Source organism: Prionailurus bengalensis, chromosome A2 (assembly GCF_016509475.1).
Source record: "Prionailurus bengalensis isolate Pbe53 chromosome A2, Fcat_Pben_1.1_paternal_pri, whole genome shotgun sequence".
In the NCBI taxonomy this organism is placed as follows: Eukaryota; Metazoa; Chordata; class Mammalia; order Carnivora; family Felidae; genus Prionailurus; species Prionailurus bengalensis.
Window position 1 is genome coordinate 20919161 of NC_057348.1, and position 22556 is coordinate 20941716.

General features: G+C 48.1%; 1 protein-coding gene across 2 annotated transcripts in view; it reads right to left on the reverse strand.

Annotated features, from left to right (window-relative positions):
• The window catches only part of POC1A (POC1 centriolar protein A), a 75300-nt gene that overhangs the window by 24807 nt on the left and 27937 nt on the right, over positions 1 to 22556 (reverse strand). For both annotated transcript variants that reach the window (XM_043587508.1, XM_043587509.1), the window contains one exon: positions 21542 to 21640. In XM_043587508.1, coding sequence (XP_043443443.1) covers positions 21542 to 21640 — 99 coding nt within the window. The remainder of the gene's footprint in view (positions 1 to 21541; positions 21641 to 22556) is intronic.

Genomic DNA, 22556 nt, shown 5'->3' on the forward strand with positions numbered 1-22556 from the left:
TCCAGCACCCTGGAGATGTGGTATTTCCCAGAGCTTGGCAAACAAGCGATAAGCAGAGATAAGATGACAAACAAGAGTGGGAAGGGACACACGCGCCAGGGCCGTGAGTAATGATAGTGATGGAATAACTGGAGCAGCACTGAAGGAGGAAAATCCTATCAGTGCTTTGCCCATTCAACATCAAAGGGTCCTGGGGCCCTGCCTGGTGGTTCGCAGGCATAGCATGCATGAGTAAAGTCACATTAGCCTACACGTACATACCTACAGAGCTGTACCAAGTTGTCATCTTTCACTTGTGCCAAATATAAACATCTCATTATTTATTATTGTTATTTTTTATTTTAGAGAAAGAGGGAGAGAGAGTGTGCCAGTGGGGGAGAGGGACAGAGGGAGAGAGAGAGAATCTTAAGCAGATTCCACACTCAGGACGGAGCCCGACACAGGGATTGATCCCATGATCCTGGGATCATAACTTGAGCAGAAATCAAGAGTCAGCTACTCAACTGACTGAGCCACCCAGGCACCCCAAATATAAACAGCTTAACATCAAAATTAAAAAAAGGTGGGGTAGCTTAGTTGGTTAAGCGTCCAATTCTTAATTTCAGCTCAGGTCGTGATCTCATGGTTCAGTTCATAGGATCGATCCTTGCGTTGGGCTCTATGCTGACAGTGCTGGGGCCTGCTAGGGATTCTCTATTCTCTCCCTCTCTCTGTTCCTCCCCTGCTTGTACTCTCTCTCTCAAAATAAATACACAAACATTAAAAAAAAAGTGGGGGGGGAAGGCACCTGACTGGAGTGACTCACTTGATTAAGCATCCGACTCTTGATTTCAGCTCAGGTCATGCTTTCACGGTTTGTGAGATACAGCCCCGCATTGGGCTCTACACAGACAGCATGGAGCCTGCTTGAGATTCTCTCTCTCTCTCTCTCTCTCTCTCTCTCTCTCTCTCTCCCTCCCTCCCTCCCTCCCTCCCCCACTTGCATGCTCTCACTCTCTCTCTCAAAAATAAATAAAACACTAAAAAAAATTTTTTTTAAAAAAGGTGAAAACTCAGAAAAGACAAATCTGTTTAACTGTGGAAATCTCATTTGGGGTATGTAGGGGTCCCCTCTCACCCCACCCTGGTGTGGGATCCTGGGCTCTCATAGTAGGTTAAATTGCTTGTCTCAGTTTCTGCTGCTGCCAGCCTATCACATGCCACCAGGAACTCACACTTTGCACACAGTAGAAACTGCAGAAATATCTGTGGTTGATCTCAGTCACTTAAACACATGGGTCACTAACCATAAATTTTCATTAAAAAACACAACAACAAAATAGCCTGCAGGTCTTCCTTGTGACAAGAAGTCAACCCATCTGGACTGACTATGGTCTCACTTATTCATCATCAAGATGCAGATATGGATAAGGAGCCTCTGCCTAGGATGTAGAAAGTTGGGTAAAACATTAACCCCATCCTAACAAGAAAAAGACTAGCAATCCAAAAGAATTACAATATAGCAATTGCAAGAATAGCAATCCAAAACTTTCTTAAATCAGAGAACTGAAGTCACAAAGCAAACAGCTAGCCTGAAATCTAAGGAAAGGCAGACTCATCTAAGGAAAACAGGAAGTGAACATCAGCTCACCTATGGCAAAGCATGGGAGGAAGGGGCACTGGGTGTTATATAAGTGGGTAAGAAGAACTGAGTTAAGCCAACAAACTGCTAGAGGCTGAGTATAGAGAGTGTGAGAGTGAAGAACCCCTGGGAACCACAGACACAAATGGAGTTTGCATCCACTCACAAGTTTTTCACAGACCTCCACTGGGAATTCATGACAAAGATTGGCGGCAGGGCAGGAGATGGGAGAAAACCATCCCTGAGGGTGCAAACCCAGAGGAAGGCAGCTGACACGGAAAAGGCATGAAACCCTAACAGGACCCTTCTCTCCTACAGAACAAAACCCATAAGTTATTGGGAGATGAGCAAAGATAAAACCCCGCTGCCCCTGGTGAGGAAAGGCAAGAAACCATCCGGAGCCAACATCACTCAGGCTTCCTAAGGCTGAGGGAGGGGATGGGCTACTAAGAATGCCCTACTTCTAAGACCGAGGGATATAGGGCCTGTCTAAGACTAAAGCTGGGGCCAGGCTAACAGAGAAGACTTGCAACAAAGCTAGCCAGCACCAACAACCTTGCACCAGCAGGCTATTGCTAGGGGAGGTGTAAGAGCATGGAAATAGATGCCCTCTGAGGAACAGGCCCCCAAGGAAGGTTGAAAGCTGGGGGTGGAGCAGGAACATTGAGAAAAACCCTCCAACACCCAGACCTTACCTAAGTACACAGTAACACTAAACTCAGCTCAACTCCTGATAAGACTATTTACTTCTGTCTCTACTGTCCTAACCATGATGTACAGCATTTAATCAAAAATTACGAGACATACAAAAGGCAAGGAAAAAGGCACTGTCAGACAGAAAGTAATCAGCAGAATCAGAGGACTTCGATGTTGGTACTATCAGACATACAATTTAAAATAACAATGACTAACATGTTAAAGGTCGAATTGGAAAATGTGGACAATACACACAGACAGATCCGGAATTCCACCAGGGAGGTAGAAATTACAAGAAAGAGTCCACGCAAATGCTAAAAATAAGAAACCCAGTAACTGAGATGAAGAATGGCTTTGACAGGCTATTTATAGGCTCAGCTCAGCTGAGGAAAATAAATCAATGTCCTTAAACATTGATCAATTCCTCAAACTGAAAGATAATAGGGGTGAAAAAAACAGAACAGAGCATCCATAAACTGTGAGACAATATCAAATTGTCTAACATGTATGAGTGGAATTCCAGAAGGAAAGGAGAGAGAAAAGAGACATTCCTTATAGACCAAATTTGCTGGTAGTGAATTATTTCAGCTTTTGTCTGAAAAAAGTCTATTTCTCTTTCATTTAAAAAAAATTTTTTTTTCAACATTTATTTTTGGGACAGAGAGAGACAGAGCATGAACGGGGGAGGGGCAGAGAGAGAGGGAGACACAGAATCGGAAACAGGCTCCAGGCTCCGAGCCATCAGCCCAGAGCCTGACGTGGGGCTCGAACTCACGGACCGTGAGATCGTGACCTGGCTGAAGTCGGACGCTTAACCGACTGCGCCACCCAGGCGCCCCTTTCTCTTTCATTTTTAAGAGATATTTTTGCTAAGTACAGAATTCTGGGTTGACAGTTTTTTCTTTCAATGCTTTAAGATGTTACTTCAATGTCTTCTGGATTGTGTAGTTTCATATGAAAATTCGTCTGTGATTCTTACCTTTGACCAGCTCTGTATATAATGTCTCTTTCCTGTCGACTTTCAAGATTTTCTCTTAATGTTTGATTTTCAAAAACTTCAATATAATTTGTGCAGGGTTTTAGTTTTGTTTTTTATTCAGCTTGCTTGTCCTTTCTCTGAGGTTTTTGGATCTATGGTTTGACACCTTTCATTAATTTTCAAAAATCCTTGGTCATTATCTTTTTAATAGCACAAAAATCATGAATTTTTTAAAAAGTTTATTTATTTTGAGAGAGAGTGTGCATAAGCATGAGTGGGGGAAGGGCAGAGAGAGAAGGAGAGAGAGAATCCCAAGTAGGCTCCATGCTGTCAGCATGGAGCCTAACTCGGGGCTTGATCTCATAGACTGTGAAATCATGACCTGAGCTGAAATAAAGAGTCAGATGCTTAACCGATTGAGCCACCCAGGCACCCCTCATGAATTTTATTATTACTTTCTTATGGTTGTTCTAACAAACTGTCACACTTGATGGCTTAAAACAAGAGAAATTTATTCTCAGAGTTCTAGAGAACAGAAATCCAAAATTAAGGTATCAACAAGATCCCTTCCCTCTGGAGGCACTAAGGGAGAATCCGTTCTTGCCTCTTCCACCTTCTGGTGGCTCCAGGATTCCCTAGTTTATGCATAACTCCAGTCCCTACCTCCATCTCCACATGGCCTTATCTTCTTCTCTCTGTGTATCTCTTATAAGGACACTTGTCATTGGATTTAGGGCCAATTAATTCCATCGTCAAAGATCCTTTTCCCAAATAAAATCACAATTGCAGGTTCTGGGGGTCAGGACACAGACATATCTTTTGGGGGGGCCACCATTCAACCCACAACAAAATGCTTAGATATAAGTCTAATAACATATATGCAAAAAAACTACCATACGTTGATGAGTAAAGTCAAAGAAGACCAATATCAATGAAGTACCATGTTTATATACTGAAGGCTCAATGTTATGAAGATCTCAATTCTCCCTGAAATCAACTACAGAAATCAAGAAGCTGATTCTAAAATCTGTATGAAAAGGCAGAGCAACTAGAGAAGCCAAAACAATTTTGAACAGAAGAAGAAAATGAGAAAATTCACATTACCTGATTTCAAGACTTAGTCTAAAGCTACAGCAACCAAGACAAGCGTGGTACTGGTGAAAAGACAGACAAATAGAACAATGGAACAAACAGTGTCCAGAAATACACCCACAGATATCTGGTCAATTAATTTTTAACACAGTTACACAAACAACTTAGTAAAGACAGTTGCAGGAACAACTGGCTATCCATATGTAAAACAATGAACTCTGTTACATACTTTACACCACATACAAAAAGTAACTCAAAATGGATCACAGACCTACATGTAAAACCTAAAATTATAGTATTTGTATAATTTTCTTTTCTAAAACATAGGAGAAGATCTTTGTAACTTTGGATTAGGCAAAGATTTCTTAGATACGACACTGAAAGAATGGCCCATAAAAGAAAGCACTGATAAAATGAACTTCATTAAAATTTAAAACTACTATTTGAAAGACAGTTAAGAAAATGAAAACTCAGGATGCCTGGGTGGCTCAGTCAGTTAAGTGTCCGACTTCAGCTCAGGTCATGATCTCATTGTTCATAAGTTTGAGCCCCCATCAGGCTCTGTACTGCCTGCACGGAGCCTGCTTGGGATTCTGTCTCCCTCTCTCTGCCCCTTCCCCATTCTCTCTCTCTCTCTCTCTCTCTCTCTCTCTCTCAAAATAAATAAATAAACTTAAAAAAAAAAAAAAAGAGGGGTGCCTGGGTGGCTCAGTAGGTTGGGCGTCCGACTTCGGCTCAGGTCACAATCTCACGGTTCCTGAGTTCGAGTCCGGCATCAGGCTCTGTGCTGACAGCTCAGAGCCTGGAACCTGCTTCAGATTCTGTGTCTCCCTCTCTCTCTGCCCCTCCCCCGCTCACACTCTGTGTGTCTCTTTGTCTCTCAAAAAATAAACATTAAAAAAAATTAAAAAATAAAGAAAATGAAAACGCAAACTACAGATTGGGAGAAAATATTTATAAGTCACATATCAAGAATATTTTAGAACTGTCAAAACCAATGAGAAAAAAACTTAATATTCAAAAAACAAATAAGCAAAGATGTGAACAGATACTTCATCAAAGAACATATAAAAATGGCAATGATACATAAAAAGATGCTCTGCATCATTAGTCGTTAGCAAAATGCAAATTAAAATCACAGTAAGATACCAGTATACACCTATTAGAACAGTCTAAAGTTAAAAAGACTGACCATACCAAGTGCTGACAAGGAGGTTAGAGAAATTCAAACTCAGACACTGCTGGGGAGAATGTAAGATGGTACAACCACTTTCGAAAACAGTCTGATAATTACTTGACAGGCTAAACATATACCTATATGTCCCAGCCATTCCACAGCTAGGTATGTACCCAAGAAAAAGGGAAATTATGTCCATAGAAATATAAGTACATAAAAGTTAACAGCAACTTTATTTGTAATAGCCCAAAATTGGGAATAACCCAAGTGTTCAACAACAGCAGACAAATGTGCTATAATCCATTCAATGGAGTACTCCTCAGCATTAAAAACAAATGAACTACTGATACATGTTAACAACAAGGGTGAATCTCAAAATAATTAGGCTGAGTGGGGCGCGGGGGCGGGGGGGGGGGGACAGACCAGAAAAAATATATAACTACATGATTCCATTTATATCAAATTCGGAAAAACACAAACCAATCTGTAGTGACAGAAAGCAGATTAGTGGTTGCCAGGGGCTGGAGGTGGAAGGAGTGGATTGATATAAAGTGGCAAAAAGGAACTTTTGGGATGATGGAAATATTCTGCACCTTGAATGTGGTGGTGATTACATAACTGTATATGTTTGTCCAAACTCCTAGAGCAGTTTTTTTTGTTTTTTGTTTTTTTTTAATGGTGAATGCTGGAGCTCATGGCTGGCTCAGTCAGTAGAGCATGAAATGCATGATTTTGGCTCAGGTCACAATCTCACAGTTTGTGGGATCAAGCCCTGCATTGGGGTCCATGCTGCCAGCGCAGAGCCTGCTTGGGACTCATTCTCCCTCCCTCCCTCTCTCTCTCTCTCTCTCTCTCTCTCTCAAAATAAATAAGCTTTAAAAGAAGTAAATAAGCAAGCCTGACTTTATTTATTTTTTTTAATGTTTATTTATTTTTGAGAGAAAGAGAGAGAGACAGAGTGTGAGCTGGGGAGGGTCAGAGAGAGAGGGAGACACAGAATCCGAAGCAGGCTCCAGGCTCTGGAAGGTGTCAGCACAGAGCCTGACGCAGGGCTCGAACCCACGAACCGCGAGATCATGACCTGAGCCGAAGTTGGACGCCCAACCGACTGAGCCACCCAGGCACCCCATGCAAGCCTGACTTTAAAAAAAAAAAAAAGATGCAGTTACAACTGAAATGCCCCTGAAGCCCGACCTGCCCATCATGACACTGCATACCCATCACAGTCACTCTGTACTCAAGGTGAAAATCACTACGTCTCCATTGGACATCACCAGGGGGCAAAACCCACGGCTGAAGACTCCAGGTGAGGTCCATGAGGTCCACCATTGGTATGGTGATTATAGTTCCAAACCAGACTCACATTTCAGTACAGTTTAATTCCCAAAGCCTCAATCTCCCTGGTCATCAGTGGAGGTGCCCAGGTAGCATTTCCCAAGCAGCGGCTGCCAGGTGTATGGAATGTTAGGCCCCAGCCACTTAGGGGTCCCTATGCAGCTTGACAGTCATGAACATGCAAGGTCTGCAAACACCTGGCCGGCAGCCAGTAGTGGCTGGAGATTTACCACAAAGATGCTGTGAGCCGACGTGACAGAACTCCCCACTATGGTAAGTGGGGTGGTCAATTATTAACACCTGTTCAAGATGGAAATTTCTCCTCTTCTCTCAATCTCTAACACTGGACCTTGCCCCCTGCTCAGCCTATTCTGGAAACTGAAACTGTAACAGACAAAAGTATCCAGGAACTGGTCCACGGCTTGACTCTGGACCGCAAAAGGGAGAGGAAGGTGACCTGGGCCCAAGATCTAGGCTGCCTCATTGGTACCCAACTCATACAGACCCAGGAAGCAGCCCGACTGGCCACCGCCCACTAAAAACACTGAAGTGTGTCACTGTGTTTCCAAAACAGGGCTGAGCACAAAACTGAAAGAAATGGACAGACACACGCACCATGATTAAATCTTTTCAACTTAATCTTTCATTCAACTGCTCATTGCATAGTCTGCTAAGTGAAGGTACAGAGATTCAAGGACACGTTTCTTACAGTCTTTGCCTCAGGCCTTTGGCTTTGACAATTTGCCCTCATGAAAAGTTAATAGGTGTCTATGTCTGCCTGCCTCTGTTTGCTAAACCTGATGCTGGCAAGGAGAGCAGAAAATAGGACGGAGCTCACTTGAGCTCACCCTCCTCTCCAGCTCTTCAAATGGAAAAAGTCATGGCCATTTTCTCAAATCAGAGCTCAAAAGAAACCTGGTACTGAATCCACCACACATATTTGTGGACTAGATATACAACAGTCTTGTCTGCCCTATAATTTAGAGTTCCGGCCTGGAGTCCAACAAGAGAGAAAACTTCTGGTTCTAAACATAGCCCTGAACCCAGGAGGAATTCTGGTGTCTTAAAATCATCTAATTGTTCGGCAATCCTGCCAATGTTCTTCCAAGCCAGCCTAAATATCAGTATGGAATTTGGTTACTGTGTTGGCTTTCATCTAGAGTATGAATGTGCAGGGTGCCTTTGTGTGTTCCCCACAGTAGGCTCCCAAGGAAGGTAGGGTGCCGGGTCATCTGTGTGCACAGAGGGAGCCAACAGGCTCAGGGGCACAGGGGCCTGGGGCCAACAGGGCAGCCTCAGAATGGAATCAAACGCTCCATAACGATGGATCACATTTGGGTCTAAAAGCCACCCTTTGATTCCAGGCCCCCACTGATGGGAAGGGGAAAGAGTATTCTTTGAAGTGAGAATTGTGAAGGGGTCAAAGGATGGGTCTAAAATGGATGAGGGATCCATGTGCCTGACCCACCCTAGAACTGCAGATAGCTCAGGGCGCACTTTCTCACCTCACAGTCCTCTCCTCAGGGAGTGGTCCCTTTGAGGCAGGTGGCATCCTATCACACCTGTGTCCCTCACAGACGCGCCTGGCACATGGGAGATGCTAACTGCACAAACCAAGGTGCCCCACCTCCTCCCCCAGGCCCAAATCAAGACTGAGGCCTCCACACCCAGGGTCTAACAGCCACTCCCAGGCTCTAGCCCCCGCAACCTCCGGCTATCCCCCAGCCACACTCTCTGGGAGTTTCCAAGTACTGCCCCACATACAAGAGGGCTGATGTATAAACGCCAAAGTTTTCAAAGGAGTGAAAGCATTGCCTTGATAAGCAGGACCTGGGAAGTCATTCCGACATCCAAATATGCCCCTAAGAGAAAGCAGTGGAACTGGAAAGGTTTGTCTCACTGCAGGGACACAGCCAGGTGAGGGAAACTCTGGGGAGAAAGGAGCAAGGATGAGCCAGGAGAGGAAGGCTAAGCAACTACAAATGGGTGGAGGCCATGAGAAAGCAAGCAGGCTATCACGCAGCAAGAACTTCCCTTGGCACAGAGGGGGTCCCTGGCCCTCCTCTCTGGAAGGGCTCTGAGGGAACAGGGAAACATCCCAGGCCTTTAGGCACTGAAGCCCTCCAGGCCATCATACCCAGTATAGCCAGAAACTCACACAAGTGGGCCGCAAGGCAGAGCTGGGGGCCAGGGCCAGAGCCAAGGAGGAACCGGGCAGCGGTGGGGGTAGAGTTTTCCACACAACCCCAAGAGGCCTCGGGAGAAGGCAGGCCGGTCACGGGCCTGTGCTCATGCTAGAGGACATCTGCTGAGTCTGCCCCGGGGCTCCTGGAGCCAATGCACCTCTGAAGCATTCGCACACGTGACAACACAGACAACGAGATGAAGCCACTGCACAGTCTCCATGCCAGTGACCAATACCTCGGCCAGCTCATTCTCTCTGAACATGACCTGCTTCTCTTGGGGCCAGCTCTTGCTCAGTTCCGTTCCACAAATGTTACTGAGGGCCCACTCCAGGCTGCGCACTGAGCACCTCAGGGTTACCTACCCCCTCCCTTGAGCCAGAAACACCTACCCTTCCATAGCAAACATCTGGGCTGAGGCACTCTGGGAGGGAGCTAAAGCCCAGTGTTGACTGGAGACTTTCTTTTAAAAAAATTAAACTGCTTTGAACTAATTTTAGACTTAGAAAAAAGTTGTAAAAAATAGTACAGAGAATTTCCATATATCCCTCCCCCAGGCTTCCCCAGTGCTAACGTCTTACATAACCATTAGTACAATGATCAGACCAGGAAATTAATCTTGGGACAATACCATTAACCAAACTAAGGACCCCACTTGAGCTCCACCAGTTTTCCTACTAATGTCCTTGGATCCTGCTGTTCCAGAATCCCATCTGGGACCTCATGCTGCATTTAGTTATTTCTCCTTGGTCTTTTGCAACCTAGGTCAGCTCCTCAGTTTTCTCTTGTCTTTCATGACTTTGACACTTTCATTTTTTTTTAATTTTAATTTTTTACATTTATTTATTTTTGAGAGACAGAGCGTGAGCAGGGGAGGGGCAGAGAGGGAGACACAGAATCTGAAGCAGCCTCCAGGCCCTGAGCGGTCAGCATGGAGACACGACTCTGACCTGAACTGAAGTCGGACACTTAACTGACTGAGCCACCCAGGTGCCCCGACCTTGACACTTTCAAAGAGTACTGATCAGTTATGTTGTCAAATGTCCCTCAATTAGGGTCTGTCCGAAGTTTTCTCAGGATTGAATCGAGGTTAGCATTTTTGACAAGAACACCACAAAAGCCAAACACCTGACATCACAGAACTCATGCGAACAGGACATATTATTAGTGGTGCTGACCTTGATCAATGGTGATGGTGACCTCTCTGCCAGGTTTCTCCTATGCGAAAATACATCTTTCCCTGTGTAGTTAATCTTGGCTTTTAAAATGTGGCTTTTTAAGAGGGAACGTGTTGCTGTCATTACAACTACACGCTGTCAGCCCAGCCTGCTGCTGGCTGCAGCTGCCCCACAGATGAGAGGCAGCTAATGAAGATGAGCGGCAGAGCCGACGTCTCTGGAAGACGCCGAAGCTCTCGGTGACAAAGAGGAACAGTAGCAGTTTATTTATAGATCCACTTGAAGACAGCTCATTGTAACTACTGGGGTTGAATTTTTAAAACCTCGGGAACAAAGGCTGGCTATTTTAAACTCTCCTTGCACTTAGTTCAATGGAGAGTGTTAGAGGCAACGACCACACCCAGGCATCACTTCCAAGCTTGGCAATTCATATTTTGTGTAGCATCTCAGGACACGAGCAAAGCCTGCCAGGACAGATAACCATGACTGGCTCTGCCTACCCTGCAGAGGCGGCGGGACTCTTCTGGGCCAAAGCGCTCACCCCCAGGGAGGAGTCTAGGGAGGCTGCATCCCGTGGGGTCTCCCAGCCTCCCCTTCCTGGAAAATTAACTTGCATACAGCTGTTGTGAACCAAGGTTACATCACCTCTCTCCCTGCCTCCCCCACAGGCTGCAAAGAGGGACAGCGCCCCCCAGCGGATGCCCGCCCCAGGACAGCTGGCAGCAGCTGATCCATCTCCAGGCTGGAGCAAGGGGTTCCTGGAGCTCACAGTACACAAATATCCCTAAGGATGGTGGGAGAGAGGCATCCCAGAGCTCCTCCTGCCCCCAACCTACCTGTACCTCTGGGCCAAGACTGCTCAATCTCTCCATGCTCCAGAACCACGGTGGGGAGCAGAGATTGGACTTTCTCAAAGCCTCCCAAATCTTTATTTGAACAAGAAGCACAAAGCCATATTCTTGACACATATGAAAAAATGTGAATATGGACTAGACAGATGATAGTAAGGAATTATTAATTTTGTTGGGTGTGAAAAGAGCACTACAGTTATACAACGAAGAAAAGTCTTTATTTAGGGTAAAATAATGTATCTGGGATTAAACAAAAATACTCCGACTCCACTAAAAAAAAAAAAAACAAAACGTGTGTGGGGTGGGGGTGGTGGAGATGAACAAAACAGATTGGCAAAATGCTGAAGCTAGATGAAAGGTACATGGGGGTCTGTTATACTAGTCTCTCTACCTTTTGTGTGAGCTTGAAATTTTCCACAGTTCAAAGGTTTTTTGTTTTGTTTCATTTAATAAAAAAGAAAAAGTTCCCAGGTGACTGGAATGAGTGGTGGCCAGGCAAGTGGGACCCTAGGAAGAAGTTGACGAGGGTCCCCAGCCGGGTGTCCTGGCACTTTCAAGTCCAGGAGGTAGATCTGTCTCAATTCATGAATGTTCAGACCAGCCTTTGGCATTGCCGCAGAGAAAGCCCCCAATGTCACCACAAGCATTCTGTGAACCCTGCAGCAATGTCCAGACCTTCAAAGAAACTAATTTTAAGATAATCTCCATGGAAACCATCTATTCTGATTTTTTCCATGGTAACCAATGAGAACATAAACACAAGCACTATCTAACACCCTTACAACACATGGGCCAACGCTGCCATCCAATCTGGAAAATATAAACTGCAAAGGGCTTTTTTCCATTGAAAATGAGAAGTACTGAAACTTCTAGTCCAGATATGCAGATTCTACCATGCTCCACTGCCCAGTCACTGCCCATACCACCCCATGCACCTGCCCCCAAAGTGGCCAACCAGGCCAGAAAGTGATTTCCTTCATTTAGCCTGGGACCATCAAAAATGCCAAAAGAAACAGCCAGGGCCTGCCTCTTGCCTCACAGGTTCAACCCATGCTGCCCACAGACTGCAGGCACGTGTCCACTGAGCTCTGATTTCCAGAGCATTTTGGGTTCCAGCTACATGCTGGGCACCACAAGAAGACCAAGGCCCCAGCCCTCTGGGGAGACCAGACAGACCAGTGAATAACTGACTACAGGAAAGAGGGGTTGCTCCAGCAAGCAGAGCGAGTGCTCCAGTAGGTGGGGCGGGAAGAATTCGCAACCCGAGGGCCTCCCAGGGAAGGCCACATGGAGGAAATGTCATCTGGAAAGAAGCTGAAAGGCTGAGTATAGTTCTGCTGGAGAACAGAGGGCGGGCGGCAGGGGGTGGGGGGGGTGGGGGGGTGGCGAAGGCAGCCTAAAGTCTTAGTCAGACTTAAGCAACTGGGTCTATTTCCACTTGTGGCTCATTTCCTCCATTTTTAGGTTTCTGGGTTTGAAAAAAATAGCATGGAACTGAAGAAGACTCTCAAATCCCAACAGTCTCAGTTCTTGCCCACCCTCTCTGTTTTATAACCACACATGGCCTCTGTTGGCTCTTCCGTGAAGGAGACTTATCAGTGTGGCCTGACAGGGTTGTAGACACTTGTTACCACTGTCAGCAAAATGGCAGCATCACAGCAGTGGCCCTGGGTCATGCATGCTTTGTAGCAAAGCATCATGGTCTCAGGATCCCACTGCACACTGTCCCAAGATTTAGGCTCATTTCCCCACACGCAACGTGGAATCTCCACTGACCCTGAACCCACACTATGGCTGCCAGAGCGAAAGGAAAGCAGATAGTTCTGAGAGCCTTGAATGAGATAACAGAGCTCTCAAAGGTATGTGTGAGCGCCCAGGTTTATGCTCCCAATGTATCCTGACACACGCAGAACTAGACGCAAGGGTCCCCGGGCCTTGTGAGGATTCCAGAGGCAGGTTCTTCCATCTTCATGACACTGTGAGTATCTCACCATGCCTTGCCCAGGATTTCTGAAACCATGCCTCCTGTTGGTTTAAGTCATTAAATAGGGCTTTTTTCCTTCCTGGATAGGCCTTCCTGCCACTCTTCTCTGGATAGGGAGCTACCTGTTTGTGGAATGGATGAGAATTTTCCAGTGGCAGGAAACTACAACTCAAAGGGGCCGCTCAGAGAAGGGGATGCAGCCTCTGTCTCATCCCACAACCCCATCCTCTTGCCACCACTACTGTTGCTGCTATTTTGGGACTTGGTCCTACTCTTGTTGCCTGGAGGCACTTCCCCAAAAGGCTCCACAAAGAAGACCTTCACCTGGGGGCTTAGATGTTGAGCCATGAGCACCAGGCCATCTCAAGCTCGGGTGCCAGAGACTCTTACCTGTCAGCTTCCCTAAAGGCTCCTCAGGCTCTGGAGGATGGGAGCTGATATAGGCATCGCTGTCTAGAGGGCAAGAGGCAGGAGTCAGGGATACTGAGGACAACACAGGAGGCAGGTGAGCCACAGCACGTGGATTCAGGAGCAGGTGACTGGACTGGTGCAGCAGCACTGACGGGCAGAAAAGGAGCCAAGACAGCAAGACAGGTGGCAGAGGCCCATAGAGGGCTGCCCTGGGTACCATCCTTCCTCCTAGTGCATCCTGGCTGCTAAAAAAAACACACATCTGCCTGCCCAACTGTAAGCAGGGCCTACTGGGTGCCTCTGGGTTTAAAGAGCCCGCAGGGAAGTGATGGAATTTAACGCTAGACTGAGATTAGAGCCAATGCAATACCAATTTTCCTCTTTTGGAAAGAAGTGGACCACAATTCTCCAAACTGGGCTGAAAGGGACCCAATCCCCCAAGTGCTTTTCCCAAACTATAGTTAGTCCCCACGAGCATGTAAACTCCCCAAGATGGACAGAGGCTCTCTTCTTCCCCCTACGTCCCTGCCCAGGATGCCATGGTCACAATTGGCTAGACTGTTTTCCAGTAGACCAGTGACTCTTCAAAGTGGGTCCCTGGACCATCAACATCACCTAGAAACTTCAAATTCCCTACCAAATCAGATGCTCTGGGAATGGGGCAGGCTGTGTTTAACAAGGCCTCAGGGTGATTCTGAAGCACATTAAGGTTTGAGAACCATTGCAAGAGGCTTACTGCAATCTATGTCAAATGTTAAAGGGCCTGTCTCCTCACTGCACTGCCAAAGGCAACTTCTCCCTTCTGGTAAACACGGTAATTATTTAACATGTGCTGGGATAGCCCTGACCCACCTCCCAATAAAGTCAGTTTTAGCCTCTGGAAGGAAAAGGAGATCTTGCCTGCTTCCCGGTAACAGACACAAGTCGGACCCTGAGGGAAGGAGCCCAGCTCCCCACACTGATTCCGGGCCCAAAGAGCCCCTCCGTGGGAAGCATCAGAATCTTTGGTGCTTCTAGACTTCACACAGCCATGTTACTCCCGGCCACTGTACAAGGATGCTCTGATTCAAGCAGGAACTTCCTTTAAATAGTAGCTCACAGGACGCCTGGGCGGCTCAGTCGGTTAAGCGTCTGACTCTTGGTTTCGGCTCAGGTCATGATCTCATGGTGTGTGAGGTTGAGGCCCGCAGCAGGCTCTGCACTGACAGTGAGGAGTCTGCTTGGGATTCTTTCTCTCCCTCTCTCTCTCTGCCCCTCTCCCAATCACACAACAAATAAATTAATTAATTGTAACTTGGTAACAAATATTGAATCTTCTTTATTTTTAGTCTCTGTCTTCCCACTGAAACTAAGAAACCCAGAGCACTTTCCATGACTTCCTCTCAAGTAAAGGTGACGAAAATGAAACTTGAGTGTGAAGTGAGACATCTTGTCTGAGGGCCTCTGCCACCCAGAGTCAGCAATGGCTGTTGCGGCCACCCTACCCCCACCCCTGCAGGATGATCTTTTCCACAGTAAGCCCCTAAAATGGAAAATGCCCAAAGGATGTAATGTGGACCGGTGGGGAGAAATCTGAGTACAGAGAATCAAGATGAACTGCCTGAGGTCACAGGAGAGATTTGACCTAGCTTCACTGTGGACCAGCACACAGGGGCGGCACAGCTCTTAAACTGCCCACCAAGTTGTTAAAGGCTGTCGAGAGTCTGGCTTCCATGAAACCAACCCTCTTCTAAGACACATAAGTATCTGAGCATATTCCGACTCACCTGCTGATAAGAGCCAGACAACAATCTTGGGAAATTCAGAGCCAGAATGGGGGCCAGTGGGAGAAAGGAGAGGCTCCCCTCCAACACATAAATTTGGGATTCAACCCTGCTGTAAACACCCAAAATGCCTTACCTGTCAAGCATCCCCTTGAATCCATACTTCTCCCTACTACTGAAAGCAAATGTCAGCCAGAAATCTGTGTTATCAGCAAGAGACCCCAGTCCTCCACACTCACAAACAGATGGAAATCCATAAGGCAAGTGGAAAAGGACCCCATCCCCTGCCTCAACTCTATGACTCTTCCAGGTAAGTGCTTGGGGTGATAACCCAGGACCCCCAGATCCTCAGCATGGGGCAAGATCCAGTGCCAAGACTGGAATCAGAGCCCAAGAACCCCTAAGTCAAGCCCCGTGTAGCATCCCAAGACAGAAATGTGAGAGCAGAAACATGGGTGCGGGAGGTGGTGGGGGCTTCACCCTCAGAACCAGAACTAGGAAGAAACAGGTCATCCTCAGAGAAGGCTGAGACCTCAGATACTGTTAGCTAACCCAGCCTCCTCCCCCTGGGGACAACTCTAGCACTGAGGCTCTGGGGGTCCCAAACACTTTACTTTGAGGAGTCATGGGGGTGGGGAGCACAGAGGACTTCGGTCTCTCATCAGGAAGCACAACAGATTCCTGCAAGGGTCTAAAACCCTCACTGGACCTCACAAAGGCGACCTGCAGACGGGAGTCAACATCGAAAATTATCTAGGTCAGAATTGCCCCCTTTCCTGCATGTTGTCTCCCTACTCCAACAATCTCCCCAACTGGGCAGGGGGCTCATCCAGCCCTCAGTCTGACAGAGGAAGGAAGAGGAACATTTTAAAAATAGCTAAAGCTTGGTGAGCACTTGCCATGTGCCAGGCACAGTTCCAAGTGCCTGCCTGGCATGTACCACCTCGTGAAATCTCATGAAAGAGGGCCTGGTGCCTCCCCATCTGAGGTTGAGGGAGAAAAGCCCTCGGCCCCTGAACTCAAGGTTACTGTCTGAACTGGAAGGCAACCAGCCCTGACAACTCAGGAAGTGTTTTTCAGTTTTCCTGAATTACCTAGAATTCTGCATTCTTCCCCTCCCACCTGCCTAGCACAACCTTCCTTCCTAATTGCATAATGGGCTCTCAGGTATTTGGAGGAAAGGCAAGAATAAGAGTAAATCAGAATAAATGCATCCTTGTTAAAAGTGGTTTAAAAATGCCTCTATGGTTGAAGTAAAAACCAGTCCTATGGTAGCTGGGACTTGGGAGGCAATGGCCAAATCCAAGGCCAGCCAAGACACAGTGGCCCTGATACCTCAGGGATGGCTCCGAAGCACTAACGGCAGGAAGGAGCTAGAACTTGAGTAGATGAGTACAGGGAGGAAACAGAGAGGCCAGGGCTGCAGCACAGGACAGAGTTAAGCACCAGACCCTTAAAACCCCCAGCACAAGCACCTGCTGCAGATGACTCGTGGGGGTCCCACTCTCTGCCCCGACATGAGCCCCTCTGGGAGGCACTCACCTGCTTGCAAGCAGCCCTCCCAACCTCCCTCCGGCCTTGCAGTATGTCATGGGGCAGAGCATGGAGCTTCCTGCCCACCTCGGCCCAGCTATTAGGCTGGAGTCCTTCCTCTACAGCCTTCCAAGCAGAGAAAGCCCCCCAGCCACAGCCCTAAACCCTCTCCTCCACAACTCAGCCAAGAACAGAGAGAAAACGGAACCCTTTATTCTCATTCTGGAGGGCTGGGAAATGGCTTGTGCTTTTCAACATGAAATGTGCCTAAAAATAAGCTGTGAATTTCAACCAGAGGTTGAAAATAGCTCTGGCAGTGAACAGAGCTCTGTTCAGAGTGAGCTCAAGGATGGCCTTCATTCCAAGAGTGAGAGCTGAATGCTGCGGCCCGAGCAAAGGTCCTGGGCAGGGGGCTTTCCAGGGCAGAGGGGCCATCACATGCTCGTAGGGCTGCCCTTGCCATGCTCTGTTGGCGGGCCTGCCTCTGGCTTTAGATTGCCATACTCTACCAGACACAAGGTACCTGGCCTGGTGGCTTCCTAAGATGCCCCAAATGCCCAGGTGTGTCTCATGCAGCTTTAGGGCCTAAGGGCCAGGGGACAAAAGGAGCTAGAGAGGGAGGGGTCATAAGATCCAAGAGCTCCTGGGGCACAGACCAAGCCAAGCCACCCTGGCCAGCCACCAAACCACTCACTGGTTACTATCTTGGAGCCAGGGAAGCCAGCAGGCAGGAAGGACAAGAACACTCCAATTGTAAGTGAAGAATATCAGGTTGCTAAAGGTCTTTTTTTTGTTGTTTACCATCACCTCTGGAAGATTCCAAAGTGTGACAGGCCAAATGACATTTTTATAAAATAGACTTCTGCTAGAAATAGGCTAGAGACCCGAGCCACAGCTGCGGGGATAAGCCCAAATCTGGCCCAATCGAGCAGGCTCGGCGTGGCCCACCCTTTGTGCTGTCTCCATGCCTCCTGCCACAAGGACATCCCTACCCCCAGGCTCATTCCCACACTCCTCCCGCTTCTGCAGCAGCCTCCCTTATGGGCTCACTCCTGAGGTAGGAGTTAGTGCAGTGATTCTTGACTGGGGGCCATTCTGCCCCCCAGGAGACATTTGGCAATGCCTGAAGACATTTTTGGTTGTCACAAGTAGGGGGGTGGGGAGATGCTATTGGCAGCTAGTGGGTAGACGCCAGGGATACTGCTAAACACCCTACAATGCACAGGACAGCCCCCACAACAAAGATTTATCTGTCCCAACAGATGAGCAGTGTCGAGGCTGAGAACCACTGGGTTACTGGAGGGACAGTATATGGATAGCCGGAGGGGCAGGGGCTCATCGGATGCACCGGCTCCTGGCACGTGGCCGCAGAGCACCTGGGCCCCCAGAGGAGCTGAGATGCCCTGGCCAGCCATGGGATCGGTCACCACATCTCAGTGCCACGGAAGCCTTTGGGCAGGAAAGCTGAGACTATACTCGTCAGCTTCCCTACCCACCATGGGGGCAAACCTAACCACGAGGCGGTGCTGGCTCTCCCAGGCTTGGGAAGACCAAAATAACTCTATGGATGGCGGCAGTGATGGCTGTGCAACAACATGAATGTACTTAATGCCACTCAACTGTACGCTTAAAAATGGCTAACAGGGGGCGCTTGGGTGGCGCAGTCGGTTAAGCGTCCGACTTCAGCCAGGTCACGATCTCGCGGTCCGTGAGTTCGAGCCCCGTGTCAGGCTCTGGGCTGATGGCTCAGAGCCTGGAGCCTGTTTCTGATTCTGTGTCTCCCTCTCTCTCTGCCCCTCCCCCGTTCATGCTGTCTCTCTCTGTCCCAAAAATAAATAAAACGTTAAAAAAAACCAAAATTTAAAAAAAATGGCTAACAGGAGAAATTTTATGTCATGTATATAAAATGCAACAAAACAAACAAAAAATCCCTTAGCTCTCCTCTTGGCCCGGGAGTCCTGAGATCAGACACACTCCTACAAGTGTACTCCACATGGTGTGCAAGCTTTGGCATGGGTGTGTGTCTGGATGAGGGCCCATACATCTCTTCAGTGTCCCAAAGGGGCTTGTGACAAATAAGGGAAGAGCCATAAACAAAGAACAATTTCAGGACTAATAAGTCAAGTCACGGTGTAGGTCAGCAGAGTTCAGCTCTGTCATACATGGGGTCCTCAGAGCCCGCCAAAGGGGTACGCAGGTCCCATCGTGGAAAACAGAGGTTTGGGAAGAGCAGGTGCTTTGTCTGGGACCAGACAGCTAGGGTTCAGACCCAGTTCTCTGACCCTAGAGCCCATATCCTTTCCTCTGTTTGAGTACCATGTGGTGATGCCCAGTGGAACTGACTACAGCTCTGTTGTGGGCCTGAAGGTAGTAGGGGAACAAATGGTTTTCCTGAGCACTGGTGAGCACTGGCATCCCATCCATGCCAAACTGCCCTGTCCTGCTGGCTTCCCCCACCCCGAACACCTTCATGCTAGATGATCAGGCCCCACAGCTCTGGGATGCAAGGGTGCTCCACACCCCGTATCTGAGCAGGACTGAAGGGACAAGAGGTGGCTTGCCTGAGCTACTTCCCTAATAGCCACAAGAAAAGGAGCACAGGATTCTCCCCTTGCTGATGGTTACTGACCATTCCCAAGAGACAGGTGGCAGTGCCCTTCCCTGGGATGGGGAAAAGCTGACAGGCAGCCCTCTGCCACCTGTAGCTTCCAGCTCAGTCAGCCTCACTCAGAGGGGCCAGCGTGGTGAGTCTGTAGGTCCAGGCATCTGGGGCAAGTGACTAAGCCCCAGATGTCTCATCTGTGAGTAAGAGTAGTAACTTTGCCCACCCAGCCGGCCAAGGTAGGGGATAAACAGGGCAGCACACATAAAGGCCTTGGCTGGACCTCATTCATTGCGAATGCCCAACAGATAGGGAATAGATGCTACAGACTCCATAGGATCCCAGTCCTGCAGTTTGAAAAATGCCTTCTAGGGGTGTCTGGGTGGCTCAGTTGGTTGAGCGTCAGACTTTGCCGACTTAAGCTCAGGTCACGATCTTGTGGTTTGTGAGCTTGAGCCCTGCATCAGGCTCACTGCTGTCAGCACAGAACCTGCTTCGGATCCTGTCCCCTCTCTCTCTCTGTCCCACCCTGCCTTGCACTCTCTCTAAAAAAAGAAACATTTCAGGGGCACCTGGGTGGCTCAGTCGGTTAAGCGTCCGACTTCGGCTCGGGTCATGATCTCACGGTTCATGGGTTCGAGCCCTGCATCGGGCTCTGTGCTGACAGCTCAGAGCCTGAAGCCTGTTTCAGATTCTGTGTCTCCTTCTCTCTATGCCCCTCCCCAACTCATGTTCTGTCTCCCACTGTCTCAAGAATAAATAAACATTAAAAAAAAAAAATTAAAAAAAAAGAAACATTTCGAGAAAGGAAGAAAGAAAGAAAGAAAGAAAGAAAGAAAGAAAGAAAGAAAGAAAGAAAAGGAGAGGAAAGAAGGAAGGAAAGGAAAGGAAAGAAAGGAAGGAAAGGAAGGGAGGAAAGGAGGGAAGGAAATGAAGGAAAGGAAAGGGAAGGGAAGGGAAGGGAAGGGAAGGGAAGGGAAGGGAAGGGAAGGAGGGAAGGGAAGGGAAGGGAAGGGAAGGGAAGGGAAGGGAGGAAGGAAGGAAGGAAGGAAGGAAGGAAGGGAGGGAGGGAAGGAAATGAAGGAAAGGAAAGGAAAGGAAAGGAAAGGAAAGGAAAGGAAAGGAAAGAAGATAGATGCCTTTCTAGGTAGACCAAACAGCAGCAAAAAGACCACCATGCAACCCAGTCATACCCCAACAAACCCCAAAGCTAATAATCAGCTATTCATTAGCAAACGTGGAGGAGAACATAACCTCCCAGCTAAGGCAACCCTTGGAAGAAAACTTTAAATCTCAAGCTGGCCTATTCCTAGAGGGAGCCCCAACACACAGGATGGGTATGTTTAGGGGGGTGTGGGTGTGTGTGGGTATCTCGCTGGGGTGGGGGATCCCTCTGCTGGAGCCAAAGAAAGCTCAGGATGGACTCAGAGACTTCCTGGTTCTATTCTGGGCCAGCCTTGAGTTGCTGGGGGCCTTGGGCAAGCCGCTTCCTGTTGTTCAGGCCAGTTTCCGTGGGTGGGAGAGGCTACACTGCCTCTAGGGTCCAGGAGGGAGAGATTCAAACAGCTTATGGCCACTGGCACTTAAAACCTTCAGGGCTCCACATCCTTAGCTTTTAAAGCTTATTTCAGCCAAAGCTGAATGCAACTTTATTCAATGAGATCATATCAGTTCTCAAACATTTTTCCCCCAAAATATTTGTCAAAAAATACCATTAACTATCTTAATTCGGGAACACCAAATGGCCTTTTACCGACAAAGGTACTAAAAATGGCTTGTGGCTGAGGAACTTCCTTTCCATGGTTTAAAAAAAAAAAGGGAAGTGAGAGCAACAGGGCTGGGCCTTTCCCATCCGTCCCAGCTGTGGCCCAGGCCCCACGCCCTCTAGGAACCTCCTGCAGGGTCCTGTGGCCCAAGCCTCAGCAGGGGACAGGTCCTTCCTTTCCTCAACCATCAGTAGCATATGCCATGGAAACACCCCCTGATCAAATGGCAGGGGGCCTCGGCACCTGCAGTCCTCACGTCTTGCTTGTTAATTCTAGATTTGAAACAAAGTACAAGCGCCGAAGTATTATTCACCGTTTGCCATGACCACCAGAGTTTCAGGGCTCAGGACATACCCGCTGAGCCACTTACCAGATTCCTGGAGGAGGTGGCCAGGGTGGCTGGGGGCCTGTGCACTTTTGTGACTTCTCCATAATTGACAACATCAAAGTTACTCTTCCACACCATCACCTGCCAAGACCCACAAGCACAGAGAATCAGGAGGAGAAAAACCCTTGCCAGTCCTACTTCATGGAAAATGCAAGCCCAGAGGCCACCTCGAAAGTTCTAGGCCAGTGGCAGGATAGTCCCCACCAGACACCCCAGTTCAACTCTGGGACCTGCCCCACCTCCCAGGCTTTCCGGACAGGCCTCGAGAAGACCTGGGTGTGCCATCAGGATGGACTCACTGCATGCTGCCACGAGGCCCTTGTACTTGCTGGTCCCTCCCTGCCGTGTCCCAGCCCAAGTGTAGCTGTCTCCTCAAGCTAGAGTGTCCTCTTCCACAGCATCTTCTCAGAGAGCACTTCCCTGACCTCCTACTAACTTTTATCATAGCTCTCTACTTATTTCCTCCATAGCATCAAACTTCGTAGTTATTCAATTTCTTTGTCCCTCTTCCTCATTTATCATCTGTCTCCCCACTAAAATAGAAGCTCCCGAGGGTTGTAGCCTGGCCTGTTACACCAGACCACTGCAGTCAAATTCCCGGCTCCGTCCCTTACTGTGTGGCTCTAGGCAAGGGATTCAACCTCTCTGTGACTCAGTTTCCCATTTGTGAAAAGGGGATGATCTTCTGACCTCACAGAGACAGCTTGGCACAGACACTGGTACCCAGGGAGCCATGGGCAACACACCCCTTATTCCACAGTCCACTTGAAGGATTTTCACATCCTAAGGCTCCTCCAACAAAAGCTTGGCAAACAGCCCTGCTGGGGAGCAAGAACGTTCCTATTGGAGAGAATCAGCCCCATGTGGCTGCCCTCTGCCAGGGTCACTTCCAGTACAGCAGGAATTGTGGAGCATAGCCAGTGCTCAAGTGAGACCACAGAAAAGTCCTGTGTCCAGGTAAGACGAAAACTCAGCATAAGCAGGACACTTTCCTGAG